The sequence below is a fragment of the Electrophorus electricus genome, chromosome 14 (genome assembly GCF_013358815.1).
Source record: "Electrophorus electricus isolate fEleEle1 chromosome 14, fEleEle1.pri, whole genome shotgun sequence".
Lineage (NCBI taxonomy): Eukaryota > Metazoa > Chordata > Actinopteri > Gymnotiformes > Gymnotidae > Electrophorus > Electrophorus electricus.
In genome coordinates this window covers 15,273,153-15,297,764 of record NC_049548.1, presented here as the reverse complement: position 1 = coordinate 15,297,764, position 24,612 = coordinate 15,273,153, and the positions used below count along the sequence as shown (strand labels likewise).

Below are 24,612 nucleotides of genomic sequence, written 5' to 3'. Positions count from 1 at the left end.
AATTACAGTATTACAGTCAGAATTTTTGTTACTTTTATTTTAGAAAATGTCCTTTTTTAAAGTGTGGCATTTCAAGTCACATTTTTGTTTAAAATACAGAAAATACAGACAATGTAGAACATGAAGATGGCAAAAAAACAAAATTATGGATAAAAAAAAGCACTAACAAGCCTTTCTGACTGTTTAGGTTTTCCTTTTTGACAAAATGGAATTGAAAGCGAAGGAGGGACAAAAATGAAGGGAGAGAAGAAAAGAAACAATAAGGAAAGAGTAAGAAGAGGGCACAGAAGGAAAGAGAGGGTAAGATACTGAAAGTTAGTCAGGGAAACTATGGGTTCCTTAATAGTCGGTATTTTAAATTATCTTTATAAAGTCTAATTTAGAATTAACTCTTTCAAACCTCACTTTTTCTGATTTCTTTCTTTTTTCATTTTTAAAGTTTTTTTCTTTTGTTTTTCATTTGATCTTCCAGACCCCTTGGTGCCCTTGCCCTCTGACTGAGACATTGAAATGGGGAGGGGGTAGAGGGGAGCGATATTCTCGCTCAGCTCTCGGGGCCCTGATGCCCACCGTGCCCTCTGTGGCTGATCCACGCCCACCCACTCTCCATCTCAGGAGGATAACGACGAGTCCTTCTGTGTTTGCTGTGCTTGTGAACGCTGCATCGACTTCTGAGTTTCCACATCTCTAAAATGTTTCTCAACCTATATTAAAGAGACAGAAAATGGGACACACAAATGACAACCAATGAAAAACCTTAAATCCCCAAAACATTAGAGCACAAAGCAAAATCAGTGAGAGCTACACAACTACAGCTCAAGCAACATCAGCTTTTAAATAACAGAACTCTTTATAGTGACAACAGCCTGAAATAGTGGCCCCTGAATATATCCACTGCTGTTATATTGGATGAGAGAGATACTCACAATTTTGCGTATATGACTTAAAGCGCTTCCCTCTTTTCCTTTGCAGTTCTCCACCTGATACGGTGGTGAGATTATGACATCATCCATCACAATAATGTTCTTCTCCTGCCATTTGCAGTCCTTGATGCTGAAAGGGGGAAAATTGTTGCCAAGAAAAGACCAAAATATTAATCATTGGTTGCATTCATAAATGCAGCTAAATTTCTCTCATTTGAGTAGAGCAGTATTAAATGTATGAATGACACTAATGGAATCAACATACAAACATGGTACAGCTCAGCTATATTTAACACCACTGTTTTGAAACCAGATACCCAGTTTGACTCAGCCATGTGTGTGAGTAGGAGTGAAAAGACTGTGCTCGCTACATTAGTTTACCCTTACAGCATGGCTTTCAGTGACACCTGAACCCACAACTGGCCAGTGTCAGGTAATTTTCAGTCATGCTAAAAACAGTTTTGCTGAGTGGTAGTTTTATGCAGTCTAAGAGCAATTTATTAATTGCAGCAGTCTTGTCAGCCCTGAGTCTTCTAGTACAGTTGTAGTATTGTAGTAGATTTGTATTGTTAACTATATTTGCTTATGCTGTGGGAATAAAATTGTATAGGGATTTACAATTAACAGAAATCTCAAACCAAAAGAACAACATGAATATTTGCAATCAAGCAATCATTCCAAGCACAGGAAGAATTCTTTAGCTAAACCTGCCTTCTACTTACACTAGGTGACACTGAAATAAGTATCGACCAAACTCAGTTGAGGGGCTGGAAATGACTATCATCTTTTAATTTCAGGTCTATACTGGTTAACACAATGCAGTACTGCAGTCATAAATTATGCCTACTGTTGCTGATTTTTTATTATTTAAATAAGACACAATCTCTCTGAATCATGCATCAAAAAGCTTCAATCTTGGATCTAGCTAGTTTTTTTTTTTTTTTTTTTTTGTTTTTTTTTTTAAACAAAACATGCTGCCAAAGAGAATGATTATACTGTCCATTAACCAAGGACATAAAGGCACAGATGGAAAGCACCACTCTTACATAGCACATCTGTTACTCTGCCAGCATTCATCTCCACAACCTTGCTTAAGGACCTACATTTGGGTTGAATGTGTGTGTGTGTGTGTGTGTGTGTGTGTGTGTGTGTGTGTGTGTGTGTGTGTGTTTCTAACTTGAATAAAACCACATGGGCAATGCAAAATAATATAAGGGAGAAACTAAGAGCAAATAATGGGAAACGAGTGCACAATTTCCTTAGTAGTGAAAAGTACAATGCTTAATTAACAAACAAAAACAAACCAAACAACCTTCAATAATGTTTTTTTCAACTAACTACATTTTTTGTGTCGGTGAACATAAGCCAGCTAAACATGACCCAGTGAGTGAGTTTACATGATTTGCACTACCTCTACAAAAAGTGTTCATCCTTGGAGAACCGCCAGCGTTCAATGTTCCTCAATGGCAAAATGACCTTGAACTATACCACCTTGGTAATTCAGGAACAATGGCTGAGCCCAGCTGCCAGAAACAACTTTCCACCTCTTTACTTTTTGAACCAAACTTCATGAAGTCATCACACCATTTAAAACGAAACTGAAAACATGTGTCTTTAATTTCTGCTGTGTGTTTGTGCTTATTTCTGCCCTAAAAAAAAAAAAAAAAAAAAAAAAAAAAAAAAGACTTAAGGAGGTTTGGTTTTTGAGATGTTATAATGAGTCAGATATTATAACTCAAATATTGAGATGTAATAACTCAGAAGGAAGGAGTGGCCATCATTTAATAGAAAATATGTCAATTTTAAAAGAGATTAATTTTAATTTGGTTACACTGTTGGCTTGTTTTAGGCTGAATGGATTGAATACAACAATGTCACTCTCAGCTATACAAATGTAATGTAATATTTCACCTTCTCATACACAGAAATGCAACATTTCCCCAACTCATCCAGCCAAAATTAGAGGCAAAAATAAGCACAAGCAAATAACATTTCTACTTTCATACTTAACGCAGCATGACGCTACACGTAAACATGCTGCTATTGTGGACAATGTTTGTACTTAAACTATTTACTGTTAATAAAAACTGCACTTTGTTCAAGTGGCCCATTTAGTGAACTTTCTGAAAACTGCTAATTTGTTCTGTGCAGTGCTGAGAAAAGGAACACAATAACTGTGCCAGAACCAATGGGCAGAGAGAAATGATGTGAGCTGCACTTATTGCACAATTGGTAGGCAATGACTACAACTCTACACGTTAAATGCTTCCATCTACAAAAGACACGTGGCTAATGTCACTGCTGACATCACAGCTCGCTAGCAACAACATATCTTTGGTACTCATTTCTGGTCCAATAATTTTGAACACAATCACATCTCACAAGTGTTCATAATCTATTGCACTGCTCTACCCTAAATAGACCTTTTTTCCATTGCTAAAGCAGGATAGTTTGCCAGTTTGACTTTTTCCTTTCACTTTTCAAATATGAAATATTTATTACCCCCATATTGTTCAGCCCTGTCATATGCTAATTACACAATTATAACATCTTTACAGTCATTCAGGGTTGTGCTCATGTTACTGATTTATTATTTCTTTCAGCTCAGAATGCTCACAGAATGCTTCTTACTGAAGTGATCACTAAAATCTGACAATTTCTCTATGTAACTTTCTCTCATTAAACGCAGTGGCCTTTAAGCACAAAAACGAACAGCCTAACCAAACAATGACACTGGCGATAAGAGACAGTTTACATCCAAGCCTCCCAACGCCTTCCGCTTGGCAATGAACTGACAACTTTGGAGGCCATGGCTCAGTCAGCGTGTGGGAAGCTTGAGAGAACCAGAACATGGCCTCTTGTTTAGAGAAGGAGCAGCTTGTGTGTGCATCCCGTGTGCTGACTTACGTTTTATGTATAGTCTGGAATAGTTGCTGGCCCTCAACTGAAACCCCAGCGCTGATTGCATAGGCTTGGGACAACTTGTCTTCCTTTTCCGTCCTTGCCCGACTGGCGAGCTGAGAGGGGAAAAACATTCGAACGTTCAAAACACACAGACAGCCATGCAGAAGACAGCAGCATGTCAGCCACACAATTCATGTAAGGTCCCTTGCATATAGGAACAGTCGTTTGGTTACACAGTGTTACTACAGAAAGAAACACCTACACGCAAAGAGAGAAAAACATAGCTCAAGAGCCAGATCACTAGTCCAGTCAATAATTTTCAAAACAGCAACCTCATACATGCACCATTTCAGGATTGTACAAATTGTATCTATTTTTTGTAGTGCCAAAAACTGGCCCATTTTCAGTTGCAATTCTTGATTCGAGTTGTCAAAAAGTTTACTTTTGTTTTTTATGCACATATTTTCCTGGAACCATGACAACTGCCTGGTTCCTCAAAAGCGATGTGAAGTTACGGATTCAAATGTTACTGACTGGACAAGAGATCTGCCAATATGATTGTTTTCTCTGCATCTCTTGTAGGGATTACTTTCTGACAAAGTCAAGCAACTCTAAACTGCTGCAGCAGCAGTACAAGACATTCGTGACTGTTCCACAGCCCAGTCACCTGATCGTGTGGTTTTGTACTGACAGACCTTGATTATTTGCTCTGACGGCGATTATTTTCCACAGTAATTTGATTCCAAACACATTGAATACGAATTTGAGCATACATAAAGCAATACAATAAAATTTACTTTTCCCTTGATTGGAGTATGAAGTTTCCTTCAATTTTGCACTGGAATTTGAAGGGTAATGCAGCTAACAAAGCAGATGTACATGATTTAAAATCATTCAAACTGCAAGCCAAAAATGATCTTACTGACACTGTCTCAAACCTCGTTATTACATAATTTTGTGGTTTCTGACCCTGTACATGTATAAAGCTCAACAAAAGTGCTGACAAAACCTAGGCTTTGGACAACTGCCAATAGTCTTGAAAAAAATTCAAGTGTATTTTTCATTAATTTACGTAAACCATATATTTGTGTTACATTAGGTAATTCTACACATTAGTTTCTATACATACTGCAGAACCGGTGTCTTGCTGTAAAATGTGCAATGAAATTATTTTGCTTGTGCATGCACAAACTTTGATATACTTTGCCAACAATCTCATCATTTTAATGAGTACATGTCTGGGCCACAGTATGTCTCATTTGAATTAGTTTACTTTCAGAATCATTTTATTTATTTTCAGAATTAAATTTGCTATTATCATAAGAATACAAATGTATTAGATTTTCTAAAGCCATTCAATAAATTAATAAACATCATAAGAGTTGTGAGGATATTATTAATATAATACTGTAATAAAAATGATCATTAATCTCAATTATTTGCAAGACAATCATCAACTAAAATTTGATTATCGTGACAGACCTACATTTAACAACTCATAAGAGGCTTCATAAACTCCTCTGTTTGAATAACCCAAGCCAACCCACCACTCCTGGTTAAAGGATTATGCTCATAAAGGTCAAAGGGAGATGAAATTGACCTTACCTTGCTAACATTCAAAGATGATAGAGGAGGTGGAGTCTCACTGCGGTCATTAATAATATCCACCTCTGAAACGTAGGCTAAGTTAATCAGGACAACATCACTGAGGTTGGGCTTACCGCTTGAGGAAGCACATTCTGGGCAAAAAGTTAAGGAATACAGATCTGAGGGCCTTGGACAAAAATCAAAGTCACAACATTTAAAACACCACTTTTTAGCTGTTTTTAGTATTTACTATGCTGCTTTAGAGTATGAGCTATACATAAACCAGAAGGAAGAAAAGTGCAATTATAATAACCCAGAAAATATTTCATATAGCAAAGGAAAAAACTGCAACAACAAAAAAAAAGCTAAATAAAAAAAGAAATAAAAATATGACACTTCAAATACAGTGCGTGGACACAAAGCCAACTGGGAAGTGGGAGGGGGGAACGACAATTCCTGTTGAGCAATTTAGTTAAAAACTATCTTGGCCTTTTCAGCTGTTTCTTCCTGATTTGTGTAAACTGAGATTTGACTGAAGATCAAAGCCATTTTATATCCTTGCAATACACAGCCTGATTTTTTAAAAAGCTAAACACAAGACAAAATCTTATTATTTTATAAAAACTGGTTTAACATCATTCATGCCAAAAGTTCTGTTTGACTTGCACAACTACACACAGCAGACACATACTGAATTGTTTGCACAAAATAAGTGTGAAGGCGCTTGTATTTGAGCATCAAATCAGCTATGTTGACGTTTCTCCACTGACATCGTGTCTAGTACAGAACGATAGATTGTAGGGGTTTCTGTCCATGTAATCCGACACAGGATTACATTCAACAGGCATACAAAATAAGATTATTCTCAGTTTCTATTTTATTTTTTAGTAATGTGCATTTTACAGTCGTTTTACAAATATTCTAAAATGAATAGCTGAACAAAATGAAGAAAATCTTCATTTTTGTTAAATGAATCAAACGTCGTCTGTCAGTGATCTATATGCGACCTTCTAACGTTATACCTACCACATCAACCCAAATAAAACCGTTCAACGATAAAGCCACCAACTTAAATTCTATGTAACACACAAGACAGTATGTCAAATCGGATGCTCATACATGCGCCGTTTCGCAATGATAACCTAGCTAGCGACCTAAAGACTTTTACAAGTTAGCTGGCTGGCTACCTTACTTAGATGCATAAATTACCTGCAGCTAGCTGTTTAGACTGCTGATTTTTAAAACTACTCCGTTTATACAACAACGTATTTTACTGATTTAAGTCCACGATCTGATAAAGAGTAGAAATATTAGCTAGCTAGCTAGCAATATAAATAGCTAGCCTTAGCTAATCAATACACACAATGATGCTCTTTGAGCCAGCCAATACGCAGTACTACTATGTCTGAACTACATTTTGATGGTTAGCTAACAGCTATGAGTGTTCTAGTCACTAATAAAGAGCCTGTCGAAAGCTAGTGGAACTAATCTAATCTGGGGGGGGAAAAACCATGTGCAGAATTTAGTCATTGGAAATCAAGCAGCAAGGCGTGAACGCTACCATGACGCCTCTGGACTTGCTATAGGAGCCATCCAGCCATCCTTCTAGTGAGCAAGCTAGCTAACCTAGCTGCCTGGCCACGATTAATATGTCAAAACAACACGAGCCGCCCTGAATTGTGAACACAATCGATCCAACCCCTCAACCAAAGCCCGCGCATGAACCATGACCGGACAGCAGTGGACCACGTTGGGGGAAGAGAAGAGATTAACCCGAACACACTTTGAATGAAGACAGAAACTATTAGCATCGTGGTTCAAACTCGCAGCGTTAGCTCACCGCTAGCTAGCAACGCACATAAACACGCTCGCGCACGGTCTATCTGACACATTTCGGTTACCCTAACAGAGGCCCTAAAGAGCCGAGGAGGACATCCGACCATTAGCCACATCGAACAGAGAAAGGATACTCAGAGTTAACATCTTGGTCTGGTAATCGAAGGCCACGACCTCTCCTTGCAAACGTTGGCCCAAACAGGTGAGGCAAGAGACAAGGCTCCCAACACTAAAATACTCCCCCGGTCCAGGAGCCGCCATCTTCTCCGCCAGGGAAACCGGAGCGCCAGCTTTACGTAAACGTGCGCGACGGCGTGACTCCGAGGAAAACTGGGCGTGTCTGACGACGGACAGTACAAAGAACATTTTTTACCATTCATTTAACTCTTGTTACAAAGTGTGAAATATTAGCATATATTTACGTGGAATGGGTTCTAATAGGCTTTTAATGAAATAAGGACCAACAGTAAAACTTATTTACTGTTCAGTAGATAGTTGAAAGGAAGTAGGTAGTTGAAAGGAAAGGTTTGAGACCTTTAAATTACAACATTTCTGCATGGGTGGCTCCTGAAATTTGACTTCTTCTAAGTAATAACAATATGTTAAGGATAAATAAAGTATTATTTAACAAACAACACTGAAACTTTTAAAGGTTTTAAACAATCCAGATTACTGATGGGACAAGTAGGCTATGTAATTCACTAGGAAAATGAAAGTAAGAAGGATAGCTGGAGTCATGTGTTCCAGTCGGTTTCGGTTAGGGTTAGATCATAACAAAAACACAACTGTGGTTACCTGTTCTTGTGAATTCTGTTACAGTATGAATGATGCATAGCAACATGTGCATGACTGGCCATGTCATAAGATCACATGTCTTAAGAATCCTCAAACAAGTGCAGAGGGTAACAGCTATCTGCAGGCGTCCCTTGCAATTGGTAATTATGGGTCATGCATAAGAAAAATACTGAACGAGTGCTTAGTGGCAGCTTACCACAGAGGAAACCACTATTCTCCAAAAAAAAAACCAATGCTGCCCCCTTCAGATTGCTAAAGACCCCCTAAACATTTCACATTACCACTAAAGTAATGCTTTGAACTTATCGATGTTTAGAATGACATTATTAATGTTCCCAACTATTTCTATCCATAATAATCCCACTTCTGACACCATGTGTAAAGGCTGAAGGCAGCCATCCTTCCCAGGACTCAAACCCAGCTCTGACAGGAGGTAAACATGAGCTCTGACCACCGGCCCAAAGAGCAGCTCCCTGGCACAGACAACCCATTTAACTGTCCTAAGTGGCAGCCTCTGTCACACTTTACAATTCCAGAAGGCTGCAACTGGGATCAGGACAAAGCAACCTTTAATTCACACAAAGGTTGTTCTGTGATCACACATAGAAAATGTAGTTTACAAACAAATATTTTATCAACAGCACAAAAAACATGCAACTAATGATAATATTGGTTCAAAATGTGTCCACAAGGCCCCTATTACAGCCCAGAAAAGGTGAATATTATAATTCCAAAGAAGATTCCAGGTGAGTACCTGAGGTGTACCTGTAGTAAGAGATGTAGAGATATTCAAAATTGTAGTGAAGTACGCAAGATTTCCAGAGAAAGGGGATGTTTCAGATAGAGGTCCTTCATAAGCTGTGCAAGCAAAGTGGAAACCTTGTGTACTTCACTACAATTTTGAATATCATTAGGGTAATATTTTGTCTTTCCAGCTCACTCCTGGAACCAAACATAATCTCATACTATAATATCCAGTGCAAGACTGCCTTGATAATCAACTGAATCACATGAAAATTGTATTGTTCATTGTGGGGACAGATTTAGGGGAACTGAGAAATGAGAATCACATAGTCACATTCATACAGATGAAGGGTATGAATAATCTACAAGGTAAATAAAAACTATATTCATTATGCTCAATTTTTCTTTTTTATTTACTACCATTGCCACATAAAATGCATGTTGGAAGGAAGCCAGTAGACTTTTTTCCTTCTAACCAGGCACCAAACTAACCAATTCTGTGTGAATACCTTTAAGCTTTTCGATTGGTAGATATACCTATAACTCTAAACAATTGTTTGAAATCCCCAAATGAACGTAATGAATCTGTTTCAGGGCAACATGAGACAGATCAATTTTTTAATATTTTTACCTATATTTGCATTTCTCTTTTTATGCTACTTTAATCCAGGGTTGTTGTTCATTCAGCAAAATTATTTCATTGTTATATTGTTCTACAAAGGATTCTGTTGTACGGTATAGCCAACAAATACAAATACAAAACATACATACATACATACACACACACACACATACATACATACATACATACATACATACACACACACACACACACACACACACACACACACACACACACACACACACACATATATTATATATATATTATTTATTTTTTTGACAACTCAAAGAAAAAATGGCCACAAATTATGAGTCTGTAGCGTACATCTAACAATTCCATCTAACAAAGTGGAAATTAGATTATCTAGTAATAAAATCTAGTCAGATTTTCATTTTCATGTAACTGTTTTCGCATTTTACTAATTTGTTATTGTCTAACGTCATGACTGATTCACTCAACTCGGCGATTCACTCAACTCGATCCTTCAGTGAATCGAACGGATGAATTTTACCGAAGCTTGGATTGATATGGCGCCAATGGACTCCATAGTTTAAGGGCCACTGTAGCTCTATTCCGCACTCCTGGCAAATAGTTTCGGAAGTGCATGATTAGCGAACCTGCACATGATGAACTTGGGGCACAATTATCTTAAATTAGCTAGATAGATACTAATTTTAAACTTCCCGCGTCAATGTTCGACGCTGCGCATCATACCGGTAGTTATCTAGCTAGCTACTTGTTATTTTGCTTGCTAGACAGCTAACCTAAGATCACGTAACTTAGCTATCCTACCGTTACTAATCAGCTACGTTAGCACCTTATTAAGACTTACTGAAATGGAAACCTTATATAGTAACGGTATTTGGATGGCGGAGGCTCTTCAGTTGAAAACGAGAAATTATGAGGATTTTTGGCTGATAGCTACCCATATGGGAGATCCCAAAGCAGCATTTCTTCTCGTTTTCCCACTCGTGTTCTACCTGCACCGACGAACGGGCATCGCGATTATCTGGGTTGCAACGATATCGGAATGGCTCAATTTGGTGTTTAAATGGTACAGTCGCTGTCCACTTACATCTTAACATCTTAACACTACCAGCGGTTTCACGCCTTCACAAAATGTATTGGTTTGCTGTGAGTTGAACAAGATTAAAAGTTGTTTCACACCACCGTATTCCTTCACAATTCAAAACTCGCACCAATTATATATGACCTTACATTCCCAAGTAAATAGCTATGTCGAGAACTTGATCTTTAACGTTATTATTGATGCAGTAGTTTGCATTTGTGCATACAGCAGACTCACTTTATGTTGTACTTGATCTACAATTTGTGGCGTGAACCTTGGAAAATCCGGCGTTTTTTTTTCCAGTGAGTGCCATGAAGCATAATACTACTACTGTGCTATCTCTTGCGTAGGATCCTGTTTGGGGAGAGGCCGTACTGGTGGATAGGGGAATCCCGTCTTTTTGTGAAAAACAGACCTCAACTCCAACAGTTCCAGTCCACCTGTGAGACAGGACCAGGTTAGGAAACAAAACACCCTAGAATAACCTAAATAGTTTTATCTGTTTAGATATCAGGTTGTATACAGTCAGTCTCTCTCTCTCTCTCTCTCTCTCTCTCTCTCTCTCTCTCTCTCTCTCTCTCTCTCTCTCTGTACTCTTTTATAATGTAATATATAATGTAGTACAGTTCTCTTCAATGATTTTGAAATGTTTTTATTTGCACACTAACATCACAAATAACATTTTATGTACCTTTTGCAGTGAACATAGTTCTTTTTGTAAGTCTTATCATGAAATCACAAGCTTTCCATGACACACTCTGCACTCTGCTACTGCAGTGTACAGTAGCATACACAGCAGTATTTATATAATTACTGCATACTGCAAACTATTGAGATATATGCTGCTCATCTCTACTCAGGTTTTTTGTGTATTAGATATACAATATGGCCATAAATATGTGGACACACCTCTTAATTGATTTCAGGTGTGTCAGCTACATCCATTGCTAACAGATATAAGCAATCGCATAGCCATGCACACAGCCATCCCCGTAGACAGACATTGACAGTAAGATAGGTTGTACTGATGATCTCAATTACATTAAATTTGGCTCTGTCTTAGTATGCCATATTGTTCATAAAATGTCTGCCCTTCTAGATATTTTCCTATTAATTGTAAGTCCTGTTACTGCGAAATGGAAGCTTTCTAGAGGAACAGCAGCTCAGTGACGTATTCACAGAGTGGGGCCAGTGAGTGCTGAAGCGAATGGCATGTAAAAATGCTCTATTCTCTGTTGCATTACTTACAACACTATCAGCACAAGTATAGTGGGTTGAGAGAATGTGTGTAATGCCCACTGTTGGCTTTAGTGATGTAAAACACATCACCACTGGACTCTGGATTAGTGGAAACATGCTCACTGTCTGATGGCAGTCTGATGGACCAGTCTAGGTTTGGTAGATGCCAGGGCAACACTACCTACCGGAATGCACAGTGTCAACAATAAAGTTTGCTGGAGCAGGCATAATGGTCTGGGCCTGTTTTTCAGGGTTTGGGTAATGCCCCTTAGTGTCAGTTGAGGCTAGTACTAATAATACAGCAAACAAATATATTTTATATGCTTTTTTGGCAACTTGGGGAAGATGTTTTCCCGATACACTATGACTGTACCCCTCTGCACAAAGCAAGGACCATAAAACCATGGTTTGATGAGTTTGGTATGGAGGTACTAAAGTGGCCTGCACAGAGCCCTCACATTTGGGATGAGCTTGTGCCCATTGCTTTGGAATTAATTGGAATATTGATTTTGAGACCAGTCTTTTTTTGCAACATCAGTGCCAGAGCTCACAAATTCCCACAGACACACTCCAACTCTTGTGGAAAGCCTTCACAGAAGTGTGGAGAATGTTCTGTCTACAGAGGGGAAGCCAACTCCATACTAATGCCTAATGTTTTGGAGTGGCATGTCCAACATGTACATAAGAATGTCTTCTAAATGCCGTAAATATAAGTGTGATGGTCTGGTTTCTACATACCTTTGGTCATAATACGTTGTTCTACTATATGTTATAATGTGTATTGCGTTTATGGTATTGAGTGTGTTTTATGTATAATGTGTATTGTGTAATGATAGAGTGTTTTTGTGTATTTAATACTGAACTGATGTAAGGGTCTAAGCACCTAAGATTTTAACTCACCATCAGTATTGTGTAAGTGCGATATGAAGAGATTTGATTTGATAATTGTAGTTTGGTAATTGTATCAAAGCACCATTATAATGTACTGTATATTAAATTGTAATTACTGAGATGACCATGCATTCACCATATACACATCAGGTCTTCAAGTTCTTGTTCACGGTGCACTTTTATCTATTTCCTACCTCTGTATCCTGTAAAATAAGTTTGAGAAGTAACTCCATAATTACCATATAGTTCATCCATCCACCAATTCATCCACCTATTGTTTGATACTCCACTTTTATGGAGTTTATGATACATCCACCTCTGTTTATGATACTTTGATACTCAAAACGAGAGTGATTGCTTTCCTTGACTTGTATGCTGTTGTGCATAACTCATGCTCTCCAGGCAGCCCCTCAGGTCACGCCATGGTTACTGCTGCTGTGTGGTGGGTGGTTGTTTCCTCACTGGCCTCTTTTATTCACACGCGCTCTGGCAGGTCAGTCACAAAGCTTTGCGGTTCATATATTTACGATTATCCTAAGTTACAGTGCAACACTACAACATTTACTAACTTTAACAAAAGTCTTTGCAGTGATGTGAAAAAGTGTTTGCCCCCTTCCTGATATCTTATTTTTTGGCATGTTTGTCACACTTAAATGTTTCAGATCTTCAAACAAATTTAAATATTAGACAAAGATAACACAAGTAAACACAAAATGCAGTTTTTAAATGAAGGTTTTTATTATTAAGGGGAAAAAAATCCAAACCTACATGGCCCTGTGTGAAAGTGATTGCCCCCTAACCATAACCAATTGGGCCACCCTTAGCAGCAAGAACTGCAATCAAGCATTTGCCATAAGTGGCAATGAGTCTTTTGCAGTGCTGTGGAGGAATTTTGGCCCTCGCATCTTTGCAGAACTGTTGTAATTCGGCCACATTGGAGATTTTTCAAGCATGAACCACCTTTTTAAGGTCATGCCACAGCATCTCAATCAGATTCTGGTCAGGACTTTGACCAGGCCACTCCAAAGACTTCATTTTGTTTTTCTTAAGCCATTCAGAGGTGGACTTGCAGGTGTGTTTTGGATCATGGTCCTGCTGCAGAACCCATGTGCGCTTCAGCTTGAGGTCATGAATAGATGGCCGGACATTGTCCTTCAGGATTTTTTGGTAGACAACAGAATTGATGGTTCCATTTACCACAGCAAGTCTTCCAGGTTCTGAAGCAGCAAAACAGCCCCAGACTATCACACTACCACCACCATATTTTACTGTTGGTATGATGTTCCTTTTCTGAAATGCTGTGTTACTTTTACGCCAGATGTAATGGGACATACACCTTCCAAAAAGTTCAACTTTTGTCTCGTCAGTTCACAGAGTATTTTCCCAAAAGTATTGGGGATCATCAAGATGTTTTCTGGCAAAACTAAGATGAGCCTTTATGTTCTTTTTGATCAGCAGTGGTTTTCATCCTGGAACTCTGCCATGCAGGCCATTTTCGCCCTGTCTCTTTCTTATGGTGGAGTCATGAACACTGACCTTAACTGAGGCAAGTGAGGCCTGCAGTTCTTTGGATGATGTTGTGGGGTCTTTTGTGACCTCTTGGATGAGTCGTCGCTGCGCTCTTGGGCTAATGTTGGTCGGCCGGCCACTCCTGGGAAGGTTCACCACTGTTCCATGTTTTCACCATTTGTGAATAATGGCTCTCACTGTGGTTCGCTGGAGTCCCAAAGCTTTAGAAATGGCTTTATAACCTTTTCCAGACTGATCTCAATTACTTTGTATCTCATTTGTTTCTGAATTTCTTTGGATCACAGCATGAGGTCTGGCTTTTGAAGCTCTTTTGGGCTACTTCACTTTGTCAGCCTGGTCCTATTCAAGTGATTTCTTGATTGAAAACAGGTGTGGGAGTAATCAGGTCTGGGTGTGGCTAGAGAAATTGAACTCAGCTTTCCAAAGATGTGATAAACCACAGTTAATTTATGTTTTAACGAGGGGGGGTGGGGGGGGCCCAATCACTTTTTCACACAGGGCCATGTAGGTTTGGATTTTTTTCCCCTTAATAAAAACCATTTAAAAACTGCACTTTGTGTTTAATTGTGTTATCTTTGTCTAATATTTACATTTATTTGATGATCTGAAACATTTAAGTATGACAAACATGCAAAAAAAAAAATAAGGAAGGGGGCAAACACTTTTTCACACCACTGTATCTCTCACATGTGTACATACAATCAGTAAGGTCCTGGCTGCAGTGCCATACCTACTCTACACTGTGCTGTTGGGGGTGCTCGGCTTGTCTCGGATCTTCATCTTGGCTCACTTCCCCCATCAGGTCATTGCCGGCATTCTGGCAGGTCAGTGCTCCTACTAACTCATTTCAGTGATTTAGTACATTAGAGTATGTTTTAACTTTACATGTATAGCAGCTTAATAATATTGAATGTAACTTTATATAGCCAAACATGACTTATAAAGTTATAATATTATTATATAATATTTGTTATATAGTTATAACTATAGTTATAGTTACAATAAGAATGAGATATTTAGATCCAAGCATTGCATTTTTTTTCTGTAACTGTTGATACTTTTAGAATTTGGTAAACAGAAAGAAAATACTCTGCAGTTTAGATGTTTTAATTCTACCGCTTGTATTTTCACAGGGCTGATTCTCGGAGTTTTTCTAAACCGTACTGTGCCTGAATGTCGCCCCCTGCTGTTCCACGTGCGCACTAGTATGGGTTTGCTGTTAGGAACACTGATAATACATGCTTTGCTGGAGAAGGCTGGATTGAATCTTTCCTGGTATGCGAGCTGGCTACTGAACAACACATTTATAGTACTTAAGTAAACAGTAACAGGATCGATCAAACAAAAACCTAAGAATTAATAACTAATTAAAGAAGGTTACACTTATGTAGTCAGTACACTTTTCGTTAAGGTTAGTCATGCAGTGTTGTATTGCTACTGAATCAGTGTCCTCACGCTTTTCTTATTAACTCTAGGTCTATTTCGTTGGCCAAGAGATGGTGTTCCAAGCCTGAATGGGTTCGCATGGACACGACTCCTTTCTCTTCTCTGACTCGGGATGCTGGTGCGCTTCTGGGCCTGGGCCTTGCTCAGTTCTGGAAGCCTGGTGGCTGGACCCTTCCTTGGGTGCCAAAAACACTCTGCCTGGCCCTTTCCTCCATGGCCCTCTACCACATCAGTAGATTCCCTCTGCCCACCATTCCGCCTGTGCTCTTTTACACTCTCTTCTTCCTCAAATACGTTGTTGTGCCACAAGTGGTCATGGTGATGGTGCCGGGCACCGTTCACCTTCTTACAGCCAAAGCCAAGCAAGACTGAGGGTCAGATGTCACGGTTTTTAGCACATCTTCAAAGCAAAGACTTGAAGGCTGAGGTATTTTTATTTTTTTCTTGCGGCTCCACAAAAACCATCAAGTTTGTGTATATCTCAATCTTAAAGTGACCAGCTATTTGATTGTAGCTTTAATTGCAGTGAATACTGGGAAAGTCTGGAAATTAAGTGATCATAGAAGGGTTTAATTATGACCGTAAGAATGTCTATAAGCAAGTACATGTCAGAATCCTTACATATTCTAATAACATTCTAATGCCTAAAATGGTAGCTATAGATACTTATTACTGAAAATAAGAAACCGATTGCTACCCAAATTTAAAATGGGCGTAAATTCCTCAGAGGAGAACTCTAAATCTTATGTGGTTTGTAACAGTGAGCGGTAAGGAGGCAGATGCATGTGCGGAGAAGAGCGAGATTTATTCAGGGCAAATTCAGAATCAGAGTCGGTATAACGGTCCAGAGTCAAACTACCAATACGAAGAGTACGGGGATACATGATTAACAAACACACGAAGGCAAACGGGAAGCAGGATATAACAAAAGATGCTAGAAAAACTCTGGGCTAAGAAACACGAAGGCTAGGAAACACAAAAGGCACAGAGTACAAACTTAACACAATGATTCAAATATGCACGCACGGAGTCAACAAACAACCACAATGAACAGCAAAAACTAAGGGAACAAGGCAAGGCTTAAATACAATCAACTAAACGAGGGATAGGTGTTGAAAATCAAACAAGGGGCGGAAGAAACGAAACTATGGAACGGAACTAAAGACACAAGACGGAAAACATGGAACACGGAAGATGCGAAGGACTAATCATGACATGGTTCTTGTTTCTCGTGTACTGGAGTTCCAGAATTTTGGTTAGACTCCATCTGTTAGACTCCCTTCTGTAGTGCAGAGAAAATTCCTGTGAATCATTTTCAAAGTAATTATAGTATTTAACTGCAAATTGTAAATTGTTTATTTAAGTGTATATTGACTGTATATGTATTTAAAAATTTAAGATGATACAGTTTGTGGGTAGGTTATAAGCATTGCCAGTGTTCAAGAAGATGTGTCTGAAGCCCATGGTGATGTCAGTGCTAAAGCGTCCAGTGTCTTCTCACTACCTGTTTGTAGTGAAGCTAAAAGGGTGATTTAATTGTGTGCTTTGAAAGAAAAGATGTCAGCAATTCTCATTACTGAGATCCAAAGATCTGATGAGACACAAGTAGTATTAATAATAATAATAAAAAATTGTATGTATATGCCACTTTTCAAGGACCCCAAATTATTTACAATAGTCATTATAAAATAAAAATGTATAGACATATAAAAAACATACAGCATATTTACAAATAGCACTTACAAAACATGGGCAAGAGATGACACAGGAGTTTATGTTTGAGAAATATTATAGGCAAGGAAAGAACATTTTTTAAAGGTTAGATTTGAATAGAGAGTTGCAGACTGTTGGACCAGAGAGTTCCAGGGTCGAGGAGCACATCTAGAAAAAGCACGATCACTATAGCCATGCAGACTGGAGGAAGAAACAGTAAACAGACAGTCTGAAGATTACAATGGAACTTACAATGAAAGTTCCCTTCAGCAGCTAATCATTTTGGCTCATCATGTGACAGTTCATAAGAGTATACCGTCATGGGTATTTTGCAGCTCATGTTTCAGAAATGGAGACAATAGCCTGTTTTCATGTTGGCTATAGCTTGTGTTAGCCTTTCTGCAACTCTTCCTCAATAACCAGAAGGGGAGGGGATTTGCATGAGTGTGTGTTCACGTGTACATATATACAAACACACCCTTCCAGTAGGAGTCTTTCCTCACTCTGAGGACTTCTATCAGTGGCCTGCAAGTTTGAGGGTGTGGCCCAGTATGTTCCTAACTCTTCTGTACTGTATATATATTTATGTGTGTGTGTGTGTGTATATATATATATATATATATATATATATAGAAGCCACTGTGTGACACAGGAGATCAAAATTAGAGAACAATTTATGAACTTGAATTTATAAAATTTATGAACCTGCTTTACCCGTTTTGATGTGTGACGGGGGCATTGTCCTGCATGAAAATTGTTGCTGGCTGATTGAGTGATGAATGCAAGGAAGGAACCATGTTTTGTTGAAGAAGGTTCTGGTACATACTTCACTCTGCCATGTAGTTATATGAGAGGTCCAACTCCTGCTGCCAAAAACATTCCCCAAACCATGACACTTCCTCCTCCACCTTTCACTGACTTCTTTACACACTTTGGGTTCAGTCTTTCCCCAGTTTGTTGACGAACATAATGTTTCCCATCATACCCAAATAAATTAAATTTGCTTTCATCACTAAAGTGAACTCTGGACCACTTCTCCTCTGTCCACACAACATGCTCCTCAGCAAAGGTTAGTCTAGCCTTTTGATTCTTTTTGCTAATGAGAGGTTTGGTCACTGCAGAGTGGGCTTTCAGTCCAAATGCTCTTAAAAGTCGAGACACTGTATGACGAGACAGATCCTTACCCTGTTCAATGCTGAACCAGTGAGCAATTCCGACTGCAGTGTTGAACCGATTACCCATGGAGATTCTCCGTATTATCCTGTCCTCTCTTGCATTTTTCTTTCGTGGGCGACCAGCCTTCTTGGGGGATTTGAATGAGTTTGTGATGTTGTAAAGATGAAATATTCTGGAACTCACAGACTTGGAACAACCAACTTCTTTTGCTATGGCTGATAGGGTCACCCCTTTGGCCTTCATCTGGACAACCTGCTGCCGGAGGGTTTCAGTCACTCTTGCAAAGTCAGTGAAAACTGGAAAGTTAGGCTGCCAGTTAAATAGGGTTTGCAAGATAATTAAGGAAATTAGCACCAGGTGCCAGATTAACACCAATAACTTGCAGGTATCTGAAGGTGTTCTCTAAATTTGATCAGTGTTCTTTTTCAGTTATCTCATTTACGTTTTTTATACCATGCTTTAGAATATATACAACTCATGAAATAACTCATGAAAAAATACTGCTCTTTTACTCCTGTTAGGATATATTCACATAGGATGAAAATAATTATTTGATCCTCTGCTGATTTTGTAAGTTTACCCCCTTACAAAGAAATGTCTATCATTTTCATGGTAGGTTTATTTTAACAGAGAGAGACAGAATATCAAAGAAATCCAAAATAAAAACATTAAATAAAGGTTATAAATGAACATATTTGATTAAGTGAAATAAGTATTTGATCCTCAAGCAAAACATGACTTAGTACTTCGTACAGAAACCCTTGTTGGCAAGCACAGAAGTTTCTTTTAGTTTGTCACCAGATTTGCGCATGTCTTGGGAGATTTTGGCCCACTCCTCTTTATAAACACTCTCCAAATCCTGAAGGTTTTGAGGATGTCACTCGGCAACTCAAAGTGAGCTCCCTCCACAGATTTTCTGTGGGATTAAGGTCTGGAGACTGGCTAGGCCACTCCAAGATTTTAATGTGCTTCTTCTTAAGCCACTCCTTTGTTGCCTTGGCCATATGTATTTGGTCATTGTCATGCTGGAAGTCCCATCCACGACCCATCTTCAGTGTTCTGGATGAGGCCAGGAGGTTCTCATTTAAGATTCTACAGTACATGGCCCAGTTCATCAGTCCCACAATGCAGTGAAGTCTTCCCTTAGCACCCTTAGCAGAGAAACAGCCCCAAAGCAGAATGTTTCCACCTCCATGTTGGACAGTGGGGATGGTGTTCTTGGGGTCATATCCAATATTTCTCTGCCTCAAAACATGGTGAGTCAAGTTGATGCCAAAGAGCTCAATTTTGGTCTCATCTGACCACATCACATTCTCCCAAGCCTTCCCTGAATCATTCAGGTGTTCATTGGTAAACTTTAGACAGACCTGTACATGACCCTTCTTGAGCAGAAGGACTTTGCGGGTACTACAAGACCTCAATCCATTATGGCGAGTGTGTTACTAATGGTTTTCTTGGTGACTGTGCTCCCAGCTCCCTTGAGATCATTAACAAGCTCCTCCCGTGTAATTTTGGGCTGACACCTCACCTTTCTCAGAATTATCCTTACCCCACGAAGTGAGATCTTACATGGAGCTCCAGAGCGAGGGCGATTGACTGTTATCTTGTATTTCATACATTTTTTAATTATTATTCCAACAGTGGTCTCTTTCTCACCAAGCTTCTTGCTGATGTTCTTGTAGCTCATTCCAGAGTTGGGCAGGTCTACAATCTTGTCCCTGACATCCTTTGACAGGTCTTTGGTCTTGCCCATGGTGGTCAAGAGGTTTAAATGGAAGAGACTGATTCTGTGACAGGTGTCTTGTATACACATAACAAGGTGAGATTAAGAGTACTTTCTTAAAGGGACAGGACTAATTTGTGTGCCTCATGGGCACATAACCGGTCTGTGGGGGTTAGATTTCTTGCTGGTTGGTAGGGGATCAAATACTTATTTAATTTAATAAAATACTAATGAAAGTATAACCTTTATTTAATGTTTTTATTTTGGATTTCTTTGTTGATATTCTGTCTCTCTCTGTTAAACCTACCATGAAAATTATAGACTCTTCATGTCTTTGTAAGGGGGTAAACTTACAAAATCAGAGAACCCATATAAGGTAAGAACAGGACATGATAAGGAATAACAGATTACATACATATATCTTGTGACATTCAAAATCTGTTCAAGTTGATACAGTTACAAGCATCTTTAAGATTCATATTCTTGATAGGAATTGGCACCCAAGTATATCAGGAAGAGACACCAAGTGTCTAGGCCTTATTTGCTTTTTTCTGAGAGTTACTGACATTTTTTCTAATCATGAATGCTCTGTTTATAACTTAAGCCAGTTGAGTAAGTATAATTTAGGTCTCTTTCCAGAAGCCTTATTTATTTTTGCTATTGTTATTGATATCAGAACAAGTGACTGAAAGTGCTAAGCGGAGGAGGACGCAAATACTGAGAGGAGTGAGATTTATTAAGGGCAAATCCATGATCAGAGTTGTAACAGTCCAAGGTCAAACTACTGAAACCAACAGATCAGGTGGAATACATGATCAAGAAAACAAACAGAACATGAGAGCTACACACAAAGGAAAAAAAAACACACAAACAAGCAGGAAACTAGCAGGCTACAAGGCAGAATGAAGACCACAAACACAAACATACAAGAAAGATACCAGACATTAAACATCTTTTACCAACAAGGAAACAAAAGAAACACTGGGTTTAAAAACACAGGCTAATGAGGGCTAACAAGATGGCAACAAAGAAGAGGTGGAACTGAGGAAAAACCAAAACAAGAATGCAAATATCAAAGGTTTCTTGCTGATTTGTAATTTAGGTTGTGCCAAACTAGTGAAAGTGTAGAAGGTGAATAGTTACTGTGAAGAATTCTATTCATCTTTCCATCATTATTTGTAGATTAATTAATGGTGTTATTGTTAAAGGCTAGAATGTATTAATGGGGTTGGCTATAAATTTTTAATCTTTAACTGGGAAATATTGTATTGTAGTTTGTTGAATGTCTGAACAGTGTTCAGCCATGATGAACTTACATCGTTAGTGCAGTGTTGAATGTACTGTAGTTGGTTAGGTAGAAAGTAAGAATAAAGGTTTGGTGCAATGAATCCCCCTTGAGGTTTGAGTCTCTGCAAAGTATCCTGTTTAATTATAGAGGTTTGGGTCTTTGGGTCTGTTTAATTCTAAACAGAGGTCTTTGCAGAGTAGCCTGTTTAATACTAGGTTTTTCTCTTTCCAGAGTCTGGAGGAAGGTAGACAGAAGTCATGAAGAAAAGATTATTAATTTTCTTAATTGTAGCAATTAATCAATCATAGATAAGGGCAATTTGGTCCATCATTAGATAATCTTTTATTGACTTGAGTAATGGTGTGAAATTAAGTTTCAAAAGATTATTTAGGTTAGAGGGTATTATTGAGCTCTAGGTGCTTAATGCATGAAGCAACTGGTTTAAAAGACCAGCATCCTAACAGGGTTCCTAAAGGGGTAGAATATGAGATTTGGACTAACAGTTTACTAAATAATTAATCATTCTCTGAAATGATGGAAGGGAGTTTGCTGGATTTACTATATATCACAGTATGTCATCAGTATAAAGTTATTTTGTCAGACTTCTGCCACAAATGGTTCAATAAATAATGCAGTTAGCAACAAAGTGGGCATCTGTCTCTTTCCTCTGTGTAACTGGAAATATGTAGAATTATAGACGTTAGTTATCCTTCTATAGTTATAGTTATACTACTGTAGCCATTGAGTTTGAATTGTATAGTATTTTATTCCACTTAAACATTGTATTAGACATTCTCCAAATCCAAACTTTATGAGCAAGGCAAAGAGGACAGTCACTACACCAATATGAACGGTCAGTTCCTGACCGCAGATTGAATGTTAACTGGATACTTTTGCTTGATGGATGCAGCATTGACAGTGATGTGTATAAGAGGTCCTGTGCTTTTTAAATTCATGTCAGCACAACACCCACTAGCATTACACTGAATTAAAATTCAATTTATTAAAACCTTTTTACAACACGTTGCTACAGAGCATCTATACCGAGAAGGTTTCTGATTGAGAATACACTCTGGGCAAATTAGACATTTTAATAAAGATGCTATATAAATATGACTAATAATAATAATAATAATAATAATAAAAGTTGCAATGGAATCTTCCCTTAGATCAGAGGAAGAAACCTTGAGAGGAACCATGGCTTAAAATATGAAGCCATCCTCCTCTGGTCAACACCGAATTACAAACTAATAGCACATAATGAAAAAGTTGCTTCTGCCATTAACTTTAACTTGCTGTAAAACGTACTATAAGAGTGGTTAATTATCCATGAATTTGACAGTGATACTCAGATTTCTCAGTGAGAACTAATTCAGAGTCTGCACAGTAAACAACTAAACATCCTAGCTGGAGAGCTGATAGCTGTGGCTATGGGCCCTTCAGTAAAGTCGCCATGGCACCCAGGGAACAGTTATCTTCAGGAGAGCAGGTGGGACATACTGACTAGTCAGGACAACTTGAGGGATACATATAAGGGTTAATGCTGTGCTGAAAACAGTCCGCCGCCCAAAGATATCACCAGCAGTATTCCTGTGGTCAGGAACTGCAGTGTGATAAAAAGGGAAGTGGGTAGATGACAAATTGTTTGTGGCAGCAGTCTGTAACTGTACGCCTATTCAATACACTCTATCTTAGTCAGACAGGGACTGTGTAGTGGGTGTATAATGCCTGTTCTCTTTGCTCATGTTTTTATTTTTTGTGACTGTTCGTATTGAAATCAGTGGCTCTGTTGTACATTTCAATTCTCATCCTTCCTTCTCTTGCAAGTGTGGCAGAGCTGCACTGATATAACATACCATGCAGTGTTTAACTGCATTTTTAACTCCATTGTTCTGTTCAGCTCTTCAGCCTGACTCAATTTGGCTTTAATATGACTGATCATGACCCTGAGCCACCCTCCTACTCTGGTCTCCTCAACTTTTTGTTCATCTCTTCGCTGCTGGACTGAGAATAGGGCTGCGACTTTCTGAGAGACATGGCCCAACATATCACATCTAGAGCTGTTCTGTGCTATTTAAAACTGATTCTGTGTTAAGATTAGGATGTGTTCTATCCTTATAAATAATTAAATCCTTAGAAATGCCTTATAATCATCAGTGTTCAAGATGAACTTTGTGGGTGTGGGTGTGTGTGTGTACACAATTTATATATATATATATATATATATATATATATATATATATATATATATATATATATATATATATATATATATATCCAAAAAAATTAAGAGACCACTAGAAAATTATCAGTTTCTCTAGTTTTACAATTGATGGGCATGTGTTTGACCAGGCTGAGCAGTTTTATTCTATAAACTACTGGCAACATTTCTTCCAAATTGCAGATAAAAATCTTGTATTTTAGAGCATGTTTTTTTAAAAGAAAATGACTAATGGTCAAAATAACAAAACAGTTACAGAAATTTCAGACCACAAATAATGAAAAGAAAACAAGCTAATATTCATTTATAAACAACACAGTACTAATATTTCAACTTATTATGAGTCAAGAAATGAATATTTGGTGGAATATCCCTGATTTTTAATCGAAGCTTTCATGCGTCTTGGCATGCTTTCCAGTCTTTCACATTGCTGTTTGGTAACTTTACGCCACTCCTGGAACAGAATTGCCAGGAGTTCGGCTTTGTTTGATGGCTTGTGACCATTCATCTTCCTCTTGATCACATTCCAGAGATTTTCAATGGGGTTCAGGTCTGGAGATTTGGCTGGTCATGATAGGGTCTTGAACTGGTGGTCCCTCATCCACACTTTGATTGATCTGGCTGTGTGACATGGAGCATTGTCTTGTTGAAAAAAACAATTATCAGTTGGGGAACATTGTCAGAGCAGAAGGAAGCAAGTTTTCTTCCAGCACAGTTTTGTAAGTGGCTTGATTCATGTGTCCTTCACAAAGAAAAATCTGCTTGATTCCTTGCTGAAACACCCCCAGATCATCACCGATCCTGCACCACATTTCACAGTGGGTGCGAGAGACTCTGGCTTGTAGGCCTCTCCAGGTCTCTGTCTAACCTTTACATGATCAGGTGTTGGACAAAGCTGAATATTG

The 24,612-nt window shown here is 38.5% G+C and overlaps 2 protein-coding genes across 2 annotated transcripts; one reads left to right on the top strand and one right to left on the bottom strand.

The window, feature by feature from the left end:
* Nucleotides 1-19: 19 nt before the first annotated feature.
* Nucleotides 20-7,554, bottom strand: lsm12b (LSM12 homolog b). Its single transcript, XM_027005107.2, has 5 exons — nt 7,385-7,554; nt 5,433-5,566; nt 3,831-3,940; nt 927-1,053; nt 20-704 (listed from the first exon to the last, which is right to left on the bottom strand). The coding sequence occupies exons 1-5, from the start codon at nt 7,509-7,511 to the stop codon at nt 612-614; spliced, it is 591 nt and encodes a 196-aa protein (XP_026860908.1). The 5' UTR covers nt 7,512-7,554; the 3' UTR covers nt 20-611.
* A 2,358-nt stretch (nt 7,555-9,912) lies between these two features.
* g6pc3 (glucose 6 phosphatase, catalytic, 3) lies at nt 9,913-16,607 on the top strand. The gene is made up of 6 exons (XM_027005106.2): nt 9,913-10,465; nt 10,831-10,937; nt 13,013-13,103; nt 14,846-14,964; nt 15,274-15,415; nt 15,616-16,607. The coding sequence occupies exons 1-6, from the start codon at nt 10,248-10,250 to the stop codon at nt 15,956-15,958; spliced, it is 1,020 nt and encodes a 339-aa protein (XP_026860907.2). The 5' UTR covers nt 9,913-10,247; the 3' UTR covers nt 15,959-16,607.
* The last annotated feature ends 8,005 nt before the right edge of the window (nt 16,608-24,612 follow it).

What these genes read in the sequence shown, in the direction of transcription:
- lsm12b (XM_027005107.2), bottom strand. Translation starts at nt 7,511, where the DNA reads ATGGCGGCTCCTGGACCGGGGGAGTATTTTAGTGTTGGGAGCCTTGTC. An exon ending in CATCTTTGAATGTTAGCAAG is followed by an intron (nt 3,941 to 5,432) that starts GTAAGGTCAATT and finishes TTCCCCTCTCAG; the next exon opens with CTCGCCAGTCGGGCAAGGAC. An exon ending in TTCCAGACTATACATAAAAC is followed by an intron (nt 1,054 to 3,830) that starts GTAAGTCAGCAC and finishes TCCCCCTTTCAG; the next exon opens with CATCAAGGACTGCAAATGGC.
- g6pc3 (XM_027005106.2), top strand. Translation starts at nt 10,248, where the DNA reads ATGGAAACCTTATATAGTAACGGTATTTGGATGGCGGAGGCTCTTCAG. An exon ending in CACCTGTGAGACAGGACCAG is followed by an intron (nt 10,938 to 13,012) that starts GTTAGGAAACAA and finishes CATGCTCTCCAG; the next exon opens with GCAGCCCCTCAGGTCACGCC. An exon ending in ATTCACACGCGCTCTGGCAG is followed by an intron (nt 13,104 to 14,845) that starts GTCAGTCACAAA and finishes ACATACAATCAG; the next exon opens with TAAGGTCCTGGCTGCAGTGC.